The 12,992-nt window shown below is 35.2% G+C and overlaps 2 protein-coding genes across 4 annotated transcripts in view; one reads left to right on the top strand and one right to left on the bottom strand.

Annotated features, from left to right (window-relative positions):
• The window catches only part of LOC125059161 (protein MTSS 2), a 156,930-nt gene that overhangs the window by 68,275 nt on the left and 75,663 nt on the right, over positions 1-12,992 (top strand). For all 3 annotated transcript variants that reach the window (XM_047663450.1, XM_047663448.1, XM_047663449.1), the window contains exons 2-3: positions 2,381-2,442; positions 3,795-3,868. In XM_047663450.1, the coding sequence (XP_047519406.1) occupies positions 2,381-2,442; positions 3,795-3,868 (136 nt within the window). The remainder of the gene's footprint in view (positions 1-2,380; positions 2,443-3,794; positions 3,869-12,992) is intronic.
• Positions 4,002-9,508, bottom strand: LOC125059165 (phenoloxidase-activating enzyme-like). The gene is made up of 7 exons (XM_047663454.1): positions 9,393-9,508; positions 8,268-8,428; positions 6,917-7,193; positions 6,517-6,661; positions 6,113-6,156; positions 4,866-5,015; positions 4,002-4,760 (listed from the first exon to the last, which is right to left on the bottom strand). Exons 1-7 carry the CDS (start codon positions 9,442-9,444, stop codon positions 4,354-4,356), a joined length of 1,236 nt encoding a protein of 411 aa, XP_047519410.1. The 5' UTR covers positions 9,445-9,508; the 3' UTR covers positions 4,002-4,353.

Here is a 12,992-nt window from a genome sequence, read left to right as displayed (position 1 = left end):
TTGTCAATTGCGCTTTGATCAATATCATCAGCTTGTTCATCTACTTGTTGCAGTAGTTCAAAATGTTCATATCGCATATCAATAGCAATATTGTGCAACACTGCACATGCCACTATCACGGCTTGTACACGAGATACTTGAAGCAAAACCTTTTTTGACAAACCGATTTTGGGGAACCGATTTTTTCCAAACACCATATTATGTCCTTTCCACCACATTTCTGCTTCGTATTTGAGATTCGTTATAAAGATGTTCTGCTGGAGGTTTTGAAGTGGAGTTAGTAGGTAGTATCTATAGTAACAAATATTTTTGGTTGTAGCTAATATTTAATTTTTTTTTACAAAAGTTGATGACAAGATGAAACCTGCAAGAAGTCATATATAGACATCACTTTGTGTAAAAGTGTCTCCAAAGCTTCTTTTGTTAACCTAAATCTAAATGTGAATTCGGCGTCATTCAGGCTCTGGATATAATAAATTCTTGTCTTCTTATGTCTTCGCACAGAAGTACGTTGTCTTCTTCCAGCTTCAGAATTACTATCCCAATCGGATAATTGCATTTAAACTTCCAAATCACTATCACTAGAACTGGAAGATGACGAAGATGAATAAATTTTCCCAATGAATATTAAGTTAGGTCGCAATCCCAAACCCAAATCATACGAGTTTCACCGATAGCAATCCGAGATTGATTTGGCCAATCGAAGCACTGTCAAAATGGACAGATAGGTTGTTGGCATGAGTAAACATTCATTTTCATACAGAGGGCAATCTTCAATCTCTTATCCGCCCTCTGAACGATTGGTTGAATAATTAGATTGGTATCTCAGTCCATGTATTGAATATTGGCATGCTTTTCTTTAGAAATGGATTGAATTGTCAGTCTATGACAGCTAAAATTGGATTGAGATTGCATATTGGTTTTGGCCGTTAATGTATGTTTTATATTTTGTCTAAAGTAAATCTATATGTTAGAAATTGTTCAAGACTGAATTGAATTATATAGAACGTGAATTTGGTATTTTGGGAGTCTTAACTTGTAAAACAAACATCTCACAACGCAGTTCTTAAAGTAAAGTTGTGAGATCCATGTAATACCAAGTCGGTTAATTTATTCAGTCCATACTTCCTTCTGTCTCAAGTTATTACGTAATTAGCTATAGCAATAGTGACTATATCAATATTTATAAATTAATATTAAGTTTTAAATACATAATTATATAAGTATACATTGACATGACTATTCCTTGATTTATACATTTAGCACTAATTGTTTACTAATTTTAAAGCTTCTGTTTGCTAGAAGTACCTACCTTAGATTCTTGATGATCCGCCAGTCAGTGAGTAAATGTAAATTTACGATTAATTTAACTTGACGATTCAAAAGTGTACTTGGTTACCCACTTGAATAAAGATATTTTGAGTTTGAGTTTGAGTTTTGAGTGACAAATTAAGAAACTTTGACTTTTAAACTACTGTTTTAAGTGAATGAAAATTTGTCTACACAATGCCTACTTGGTAACTGAACTGGGTTCAAACTCAATGAAATTTCAAATATACCGTGTCTATAAAATGGCTGCTTGGTAACTGAACTGAATTCAGGCTTCGAATTTTAACCACAACGAAGTTATAGGATGGTACGGCCGTGCCGTTTTGGCGGAAAGACTGCAGTGCCACTAGATAAAACGTGTTTCAACAAACTTTTTCATGGCTGGCAATAGACTTATATTAATAAGAACTGTTAAGAAAATGTTTCAGTATATCACATTCCTCAACATTTTCGGCGTTCTTGAGGTGTACAAATAGCCCCGCTTCCGCTGTGGTCGTGTCGGATGCGTAGACAAATTGACGCCGTCCGCCTGTTATTTACATTGTACGATTTTATAGTGTATTGGAGTTAAAAATAGATTTTTTTCAATCCCCGGCACCAATGGACTTTCTGTCTAAGTGCGCATTTCACATTCGTTCAAACGGTGAAGGAAAACATCGTGAGGAAACCGGCTTGCCTTAGACTCAAAAAAGTCAACGGAGTGGATTGACAAATGATCATGAAACAGATACAAAAATCTGAGGCCCAGACTTTTGCTCACCAGAGCCTCGTCCGTACCGTTATCGTATAACGAACCACCAACGCGTGCAGGTTGACTGTTGGGCCGGTTAAGATGTTATTTCCGTTCTCCCCTCCAACAAAATCCCCCCCCCCCCCGTTAAGGAGGGAGCTTGTAGTTTATTGTTTATCAGAATGCCAAATCGTAAAATGACTGCTTCAGGACTGATTTGAGCGCGACCGCCGTTGCGAAAACCGCAGTGCAGAGCTCGGCTTAGAACGCTCAATCGCTATGAAACTCTACAGTTCATAATCTTATTTTTCTCTTTTACAGAACAGCGCACCTATGTGGGAGGAATTTATATCGAAAGCTACGAAATTACATTCGGCATTGAAGTAAGTATTATTTTTATTTATTTAATTTATAAGTTGGTTTAGGACGAAAAGGATTATATAGTTTTTTACAAGGACGCTCATCTTATGTTAAGTGATACCGCCTGCTGAAAGGGCTCGTAAGTGCGTTGCCGACCTTTTAAGAATTGGTACACTCTTTTCTTAAACCTTCAGTTGAATTGGTTCGGAAATACTAGTTGTCAGCTGGTTTAATATAGTGATGGTGCTTAAAAATGCCTTAAAAACGCTCAGTTGTGGAACGACGGACGTCAGGGGTATTATGTATGTTCCTCGTTCTCATATCATTGTTATCATTGGCAGTGAATGCAATGGTAATTCGTATGCAATCAGTTACGCTATTCTTCGCAATTGACGCTACAGCCACTAATTCGGACCAATTTATGTAGTGTGGTGCAATGACAGAGAAGAAACTCGATAGCAAAAATCAAACACTCGTAGCAATCACGATGTTTTTGGTTATAAGCTGAAGTATTAAGAAAAAGCAAACAGTGGCGCTGCAATCTTTTAGATCAGGGTCTCAGATTTCTGTGTGTTTCGTGATAATTAACTTGATTCTAAAATTGGGTTTAAAGCATGGCCGCTTTCCTAAGGATGATTTCTATATAGAAAGTCGACTAAGGGTCCTTCAAGAAAAGAGCGTACTAATGGTAGTATGGTAAACGCTGGAAATACACTTGGGAGCCTACTGGCAATGTCCATGGGCGTCGGCATCACTTAACATCAGGTGATCCGATTATCTCGTATTACATAAAAAAAAAAGTAATAATCATGGTGTCGTTGATTCTCCATAGGCTCTGTATATTTACTCATTGTAATATTCCTATCGTAATTGCTAATATGATAAAGAATATCGCCTGATAAAATTATATGATTTGTATGAACGAGATTTTGCTCACAAAACGATCAGGCGCTATCTAATTGAAAATATTTTTACAATATTTCTTATATAGAATGTTTCATTATTTTATGGAGCGAAATGTTGGGCTAAATAACAAACTACAGGGACTTAGCTATAGGGGTATATAAATGTGTTATAACACGGTACTACGCATTTGGATATTACGAGACTTCAGTCCCTCGTATAACACGGGTATTTATCCATATAACGTTGAGATTGCAACAAGCGCGTTATGCGAGAATTCTCCCATAACGCGGACCCAATCCACCGTGATATGGAAGGGATTACTGTACTTTTAGTCACATAAATCAACCGAGCTCATGTGAACTTAAATAAAATTAATAATGTAACGTAAACTTAACTAGAAAAGCGTTGATTTAATTCGTTTTCAAACATCACATAGAACTTGGGTGTTTTAATTATAAACGTTTTTCAGGTCAGCCCTAGTAGCAGTTGCTGCATTCCTTGATGCATTCCAGAAAATTGCTGACGCAGCCACAAACGCTAGAGGTGAGTCATTACGTTTTTTAGACTCTTAATGCAAAAGGCTCGCGAGTGCGTTGCCGGCATTTTAAGAGTCATGTATGTATTTTAGTATAAGTAGGTATGGTAGAAAAAATATATTAAGAGAAATGAAAAATTGTTTTCGGGAACACCATATATTATGTGTAACATTTACTAAACAGCTTAATACTAATTGAGATTCGATCTTTGAGTATTGATGACATTTTGACGCTTTAGTAAAAGCGTTAGAAATTATTTTTTTATGTCAAATTAATTACCTAAATCTGTGTGTTCAGATATCTTAAAGTTAGGATTATAAATATTTTCTACAAAATCAAGTACTTAAGTGTAAAAAAAATATAATTTCAGACTTATGGTAACTTTGTAACTGTGCAATATTTTCTTCCAAAGAAGTTTTTGCTGTCAAAGTTAACGGTGGAGCAACCTTTACCATACATTTTGAACTCAAAATCATATTATCCAATGAAAAATTAGATTTTAATCCTACCCTCAGTAACATCCTTAATCCACTTCATATATTGAAATACATTAGTGTAAACACTAGGCCAGCCAGCAATTCCACATTCACGGTATCCGAAACTCAGTATGCCAATGATAGAAAATGACGAACTATCTTCGTACATCAACGGACCACCCGAGTCGCCATTACAAGTGTCTTTCCCAGCTTCACCACCCGCACATATAACATTTAAAAGTGGTAGGTCCGAATAACGTTCCTTGCAGTAGTCCTCTCTTACAAACGGAAGCCTCACATGTTTCTTAACGTCACTAGATTCTCCAGACTCGTCAATTCCCCACCCAGCCACAGTAAAATTTGTGTTTTTATTAAACTGTGGGAAAAGGTCGACTGTAGGTAGACAGATTATTTTTATAAAATCTGGAAAGAAGGAAGACATCAATTACGTATTTATATAGTTTGCCCTCTCTAGTAAGCGCTATGTATGAATGTATGAACATGTCAAAAATAAGAAAGAAAACGAACCTGATAATACGGCGGCTTCCTTGAGCTTCACAAAACCTATGTCATTCAGCCTTTTACTAAGATTGTGGTCTGGATGCGAGAGTGTATTCTCAACTGGAATTATAACTACAGTTGAAGAGTCAATACCACCACCATCAGTTTCTTGGGTGTCTGTTGGTAAAAAAAAAATAAGCATATAGGTTACATACACTTATGACTCGTCAGTAAAGAAATACATATTAATGTGTCTAATTTTACATTTATTGAGTTCTCAAATCAAGGGCGTAGAACCGAAGAAAAGAACTGGCAATCATATCTCCGCCTCTTTTTTTGATCGCCATTTTTTTTTGTTTGGAGTTTGTAAGGAGCTGCAACCATTACACCATGTTCCACATGACATATCAAGTAATTAATAAAAAAAACTAAAATAAAAAAATATTGGTTGTTTGTAAAGTAGGTTTACGATCGAGATGTTTACGTGATAACGTCTTATTGGTGATATAAGTTTTTGGGAAGTAAGGAATTAATGAAGATAACAATTTTTTCAAATTTTAAATTACATCTATCGTTTTATTCACACTTTTGATGATAAATTTCGGGTGTAAAATGACAAGTTTACTTATTCGACTATGATATACATTTTTCTTCATACATTCACGGAATGACTGGCAGCGCTCGAGATGAGACGGGAGATCGGTCCGTCTCTCTCTCGTTATACCTGCGATCGCGCTCGTGAGGTTTTGGTGTGACACAAGTTTCTGAACATGTCACCCGACTAAAACGATTTTAAAGACGTTATCACGTCAAAAAAAAACAAAGACTTGTCTTCTATCAGCAGGAGGCATGGTGAAATAGGAGCACGCACTTACATTCTCGTGGGAACAACACGCAAACACATAGTCGAAATAACTAACATCCCCGCATACACGAATTCAAGTACGACCAGTCACCACAAGCAGCACCCGTTCACGAGCATGACGCATGGCCAGGTATCGGCCCCCTCGCCATATTTTAGGGAGAGAGACTGGTTGCTGCGCTAATTTTGTCTTTATTACGAGTACTATAATTATGGAAGCTACTATTATTTTTAAAGATATCTATATTTTTCCGCACATACAAAAGATTCTCATAAATGTATTGACTTGCCAGAGTCAAAATATGTAATTCCTTCAAATTCCTTCGGACCGACTCCCGTGGGGACAACCCACAGATCGCTCTTATAGCCCGCTTTTGCACTACAAATATCGATTTAATGTCAGATGCTTTACCTGGGTTTGAAGTAACGTTGTATTCTGCTAGACGTGCGAAAAGCCTGAAATGCAAAATATTACCTGATTTAGTTAAGGTTGATCGCACAACTTGACGTCACCGTCTTGGCGCCTATGTATGATGTATCGTATATATATCTTCCAAGGATTTTCCAGTTTATCCTATTTTGTCCTTTTTTCCAGTTTGTCAATTTATGATGGTTGTGAATTTATGTTTAGCTGTTCCATATGCTATACACTAATTTTGACATTGCTTACTTCTACTTATTTCGCTCTAGCTTTCCTTATAGGAAAGTTGATGAAATAACTTCAATACAATTCGATCCGAATGTTTTTTTAAATTTTATATTTTTGGCGATTTTTGACACGAGATGCTGCGATTATAATGGTACATAAATACTTACGGTGCTCTGTTTGGCCCGTTAATGCAATGTGCCGCCGTCAAAATTAATCTTGGAGAAATTAAACTGCCGCTGCAGAGAAGAAATTCTCTCGCGTATTGTAGTAGAGCTAACCAGGGATACTGATCGAGGTTAGTTGCTTCCCCCCCTGAAATAGTTTTTTTTTTGATGAAGAGTAGAATTTATTTATCATAGAAGTTTCATTTATAGGAATAAAAGCAAACAAAATATTAATATTGATTAAAATGTTGTGGTCTGCAATTAACACATTATCATTTAGGAATATTAACATAATTAATAGGTAATCATTTACGCACTGAACTAAACACTTTCGTGTGTGTGTAGTTCTATCTGGAGTTTTTAACATCACACTTACACTATAGACTTTCTACAAAATGCTTACCAAAAATTCTATTGCCGGTACTGGAGTCAATTCCGCAAGTGCCATCTGGAGCTACGTAAATATTCTCATTGGTTTTTTTATCGTTGGGGTTGTTTATCTTATCATCGATACCAAATGTTGGATTCGGCTCTGGTCTAGAAAGTACATTTGGTTTCGGTATTGGTTTCGGTTCTGGTTTTGGTTCTGGTTTCGGTTCTGGTTTTGGTGCAGTTTCTTTTGTTACTGTATATATGACGGGCTTGATCCGGAACGACGTTGTATCTAATGGACAGCACACCTAAAGGATGTTTAAAAGTTTAAGCTAAAGAATTTGAATGTCTTCATCCTTACTATTGTCTTTACTAACGATTGTTACATTATGCTTATTAAATATCGAAATCTTTGCTTCCTTCATATTTATGTCTTAAGTCAAGTGGTTGATGGATGGATTGTATGATTATGACTTGTATTATAAAAATGGGATTGGAGTACCGAACTATGTAAAATTGTTTCATGGGTATGTTGTCCTCAACTATAAGGATTTGAGGAAGGAAACATTAAGTCTAATCCATACCCGTAAATTATGCGTTATATGACGCGATTGCTACATTAATTGAAATATTTCAGTGATTATGCTGTATAAATGAATAATTTACATGGGGTGGAACGCGTATCACGTGTTAATAAAATTGTTCTACTTTGAAAAACTTATAAATTTGATACTCAACTGCAATAAGTTAGCAAGCTTAACGTTGCAGTAATGTTCATTTAAATTAAATACCTTCCGTGGAAAGAGACCACAACAGTCTTCTCTCTAGCCTTAGATACGGTAAAGCAGAGCCGCAGATGTTGAAGCAGAAATGCGTTACTCAAACTCAAAATAACTTTATTCATATAGGTAAACAAGTACACTTATGAACGCCACAAACTACCAGTTCGCAAGTCAGGCGTAGAGCGGGCAAGAAGAACTGACAAAAATCTTTCCTTCACTCTTTTTAATCGCCAAGTATTGAGTCATACTAATAATTGTTTGAACTGGAGAAAATCAATCCCAAGGCTTAGAATCATTTAAATATGCGTCAAATTTATAAAAAGCTTTATTGATTAATTTACGTTTAACGAGAGCTTTGAATTTATTTAGTTATAATTATTTAATTTCGCTTGGGAGTTCGTTGTAAAAACGAATACAATTTCCATATAAGGAGTGGTTTATCTTCTGGAGCCTGGTTGGTCGTACACTCAAATTAGTTCTGTTTCGAGTCACTATTTTTTAAAAATCACTTATATGGTTTTGTACATAGTCTTCAAGAATATATTTAAATTGAATACTCTATCCTCTGTATTTATATTATATTAGTTTCTTAAATATTACCTTAATAATATAAGTAAATGAATTCCCGCACAAGGACTGTTGCAAGAATAGTTCCTCTGCTTCGCTTTTGTATGGTTTGTTGTCCAGTTCGTTCAGAATTGGACATTTTGATATCGCCTTGCATTCGCCTGCATCGCTGTTTGGAACCTTGCAGAGTTTTGCTGCAATCAAGAATACAAGAGTGAATTATTTTGGGGACTAGATGGTATTTCATGTATATGTCGCAGCCAACTTAGCTTAATTAGCCGTTCAATTAACAGCCTAGCCGTTTAACTAGCGGCCTGAAAGATGTTCAGCCGTAGCTTTTGGTACAACATTTAATAAACTGGCTGGATAATGCTTAGGCCATTCGTACTATAGAGTCCTTATTTGGAAGAAATTAAAAAGATGAAACATGTCACAACACTCTTTCATTGAACTTGTTGTTTGTCATGAAAATTGGGAAAACAACCATCAAAATATGAAGGTGCAGAACAAAGAGAAACTGCCCCAGGGGGGTTCGCGCTCGCGGTAGTGAATCCCCCTCTGGGCGTCCTCCATCTACCAGATAAAAGATGGACACTTAAAACAACAAAATGGACTGGATCTACTGTATAGGACGACAAAAGAAAAGATGAACAGATGACGTAACAGAACTACAGGGGAAAAACTGGATGAATGTTGCTCAAAACAAAGAGGAATGGAAACATATAGAGGAGGCTTTTACCCTAAAAGTGGCCTAAAAATACTAGAACATTTACAAAACTAATCTTAATTTTTTAAACTTATACTAACACAAAAAGTACAAGTTGTATGGATTCATTAATAAAGCCAAGGATTTCTCAAATTAATTTCATTCTTAATTAAAGTGAAATATAAAAAAAATGTTTAGTATGAAAACAATGAGTCATTTGTAATATTTTTTAAATAGTAATAGTGTATGCAATATTTAAATCTAATTTAAATAAAATATAACAATTTATGATAAACTGGACAATGTTTGGCTTAGTCATGATAAAATGTTGAATGATATGTCTAAAATCTTAATCATGGAGCTAACCTGTTGCTAATAATATTATTAATGAAGTCTGCATTAAGATACTACGGCATTCACATATGAATAAAGTATTGAATTAATAAACTCACCAGTAGCAAACACGATTAAATAACAGAACAACAGTATTTGTAATTTACACATGACGCACGCGCAACGTACAGTGGTCGACTGGGACTGGTTTTAGCTGTGGTATGTTTTTATAATACAAGGAAATATTTATTATTTACGAATACAGATTTACAAAAATGAATCAATTGTGACTGTGTTTTGGGCATTAGGCCTTGTTAGGTTGGGTTAAATATAACTTGATTTTGGTGCGGTAATGAGTGCGGATGAATAATAATAATTCTATTATAGTTATATCCTTATCATTCAATTTGTCCCTCCATTCCGGAGAACGTGTTTTGGTCAAAGCTCACCGATGTCCAGATTGAGCATTCTGATAAACCAGCTAGGTCTGGATATCCATAGTTGCTCCCCTTATATTTTAAAATCGATTTTCGTTTAGTTTTTGTAATTTAAATTGGTTTGTTTAATTTTTGTATTATCTCTTCGCGTACGTCATGTTTGCTTGTAAGTGCTTGTCAAATTAATGATTGTTTTTTGTTCTTTTACCAATGTATCGGTGTGCCGAGCGTTGGCAAGCTTTTATCAATAAAAAAGAATCATTATTTCCTATACCTATAGATTTTTGAGCTTTTGTTAGGATCTGTGCTAATAATCTTTATTAAATACCGTTAACTCTTTACGAATGTTAGGTACTGTTATACTGTTAGCCAATGAGCTAACGAATTCTGAGCATCTATAGCAAAAGTTCTGAACTGTTTACCTTATTGACGTGATAACGTCTTTAAAATCGTTTTAGTCGGGTGACATGTTCAGAAACTTGTGTCACACTAAAACCTCACGAGCGCGATCGCAGGTATAACGAGAGAGAGACGGACCGATCTCCCGTCTCATCTCGAGCGCTGCCAGTCATTCCGTGAATGTATGAAGAAAAATGTATATCATAGTCGAATAAGTAAACTTGTCATTTTACACCCGAAATTTATCATCAAAAGTGTGAATAAAACGATAGATGTAATTTAAAATTTGAAAAAATTGTTATCTTCATTAATTCCTTACTTCCCAAAAACTTATATCACCAATAAGACGTTATCACGTAAACATCTCGATCGTAAACCTACTTTACAAACAACCAATATTTTTTTTTCTTTAAAACTAAATCTATTGTGTGTAATACACAATAACACTTTCATACAATTTTTTTATTGACCTTATATATTGGTCTTTTTTGTGAGGAAAAGCGTTACGCATACCCTACCGCGGCACGACTACCTTGTGGTGGGTTATGTGGGATTTACTGTGCATACCCACTAAAACCCCAGGACACGGTATCAGCGTAGCCTTGTCCGCTTGCCAATCCTAGAGTATTTTTTTTAATATGAGGTGAAAATGCGCTTACGCAGGCCCGCATCAAGGATGTCGAGCTTGACGCGGGGACTGTGGGGCTGGGTCTACACTCAAATCCCTCTGCTATTCAGAGGGGTAGCAGGACCCCACCCACTCAAACACCTCAGCCCTTCACACGCCCTTAATATGGGCCCTCGGGGTTCGCTAGGCATTCTACCCAAGGGACCCGGGCTTAAATCCTAGAGTATAAGCCAACTGGCTCCATCTCTATTTATCTTCAGTTATTCCCCACCAACTTTAAGCTGGTCATTGCAAAAGTTTTAAATATAAGTACTAAACTAAGGCCAGATGTTGGATTCGACCTTGTAACTCAATAACTGCTTTGGCTCTTGCTTATGTGGCTCTTGATAATGATAGTTAATAGATGAATAAATGTTTTTTAACCGATCTTGTGTTGGACTTTTGTCTGCCAATTTGGTTCTCAACTTTCGAGGTGGAGGTTTTCTAACTCTAAAGATGCCCTGGTTACCTTCCTATTTTATAAAAGTTGGTTTATATGGGAGGCACGGAATGATAAATCACTGGCGTAACAACACCCAATGCAATAAGCTGTGAATGTTCAAATCTTCTAACATAAGTAACCCATAGGAGAGAGAAGAGCTGTGTTGGCCAAGTGGCTTCAGCGTGACTCCCATCCCTGAGGTTGTAGGTTCGACCCCCGGCTGTGCACCATGATCATAAAACAGATAATAAAAACTGAGGGTCCGACCTACTAAAAGGTTGTGGCACATTTAAAATTACCAAAGAGTTCCTAAAAACCTTCCCGTACATAACAAACAACAAATTTATCCACATATTTTTTATTAACTACACAGAACAAATACAAAGTTTTTCTAAAAACAATACGTTTATACTTCACACTTGAAAAATAACTAAGCTTTATTAAGTAAAGCCTTTCTTTAGAGAGTCTTTCAATAGCAATAGTGCTACAAATCCCGTCGTTTATTATGCTAGTGCCCTGATGAGGCAGCCTTAATGGGATCGTGCTACTCGAAGTTTCAGAGTAAGCAGTTTTGAACACATTCTGTATAAAAACTTATTAAAATAATTCGTAACCAACTTTAGGTCGACGTTTAATCAATGTCAAAGTTCACGATAACAAATATATATGTCCACTGAATATTTGCTATCAGTAATACATATTTTTTAATACATACAATATTTATTTAAAAAAAATAACCTTTTACTTTGCAATATCGAGCAAATGCTACATTAATATGCATACGTTGTACATGTATGTTTTTAAACTAATCTTAATATATATATTTCTTGTGTGCGTGTGTATGTGACTGAACTCCTCCTAAACGACTGGACCGATTTTGATGAAATTTTTTGTGTGTGTTCAAGGGGATCTGGGAATGGTTTAGATTCACAAATCAGATCGATAGATGGCGCTGTAGTCGGTACTTTCATACTTTCATATCCTAATCGCTTGAAATATCAAGCAGGACAACGTCTGTCGGATCCGCTAGTATACGTATATATGTGTATATATATACTTCACTAAAATAAATCTGTATAATTTTATATAGTTCTTATTGGTCCCTCTGTCTTAGTAATAGGTACAATTAATGTTTTACTATTATGGGTAACATTCAATGTTTAACCGATCAACATGCATTTATCTTAATTATCCTATAGGTATCTTATAATAAGTATACGAACATAAACTATGCAAAATGTAGTGTTATAAGCTATATATATGTAATTTACAATATTTAAATATAATTTTTATTATAATTATATAGGTACTTCGCGTTCTTGATGCAATACCACTTTATATACTACAGAACGTTTAGTGTTATATTTAGTTATTAACACTTCGTTGTACAGAAATATAATACAATTGATAATTAAATAAAATTGAGGGAAACAAAATTGACATAAAATAAGGTAAGCGTAACAAGTGCAAAATAACGTAAGACATAGTTATTTAGACAAAACTAATGGAACAAAACAAAACTAAAACATTCAAAACGGAAAATACTAAAATGTAATGAAAATACAATCCAATATTATCTTCTGCTATATATTCATTTTATTCAAGAGATACTTTTTTAGTTTTATATTCAGTGACTAAGTATACCTGGAATATGTCTAATGGTAAAATTGGTGTTATACATATTCATAACTTCATTAAATAAGATTTTAATTTTGCAATTATTTATCAATAGATTCGAGTTATTTATTATTATTGATAGCTTGAACACATCTTA

The sequence above is a fragment of the Pieris napi genome, chromosome 19 (assembly GCF_905475465.1).
Source record: "Pieris napi chromosome 19, ilPieNapi1.2, whole genome shotgun sequence".
NCBI classification, from domain to species: domain Eukaryota; kingdom Metazoa; phylum Arthropoda; class Insecta; order Lepidoptera; family Pieridae; genus Pieris; species Pieris napi.
The sequence above is the reverse complement of the archived record's forward strand: the minus strand, read 5'-3'. Positions and strand labels throughout refer to the sequence as shown.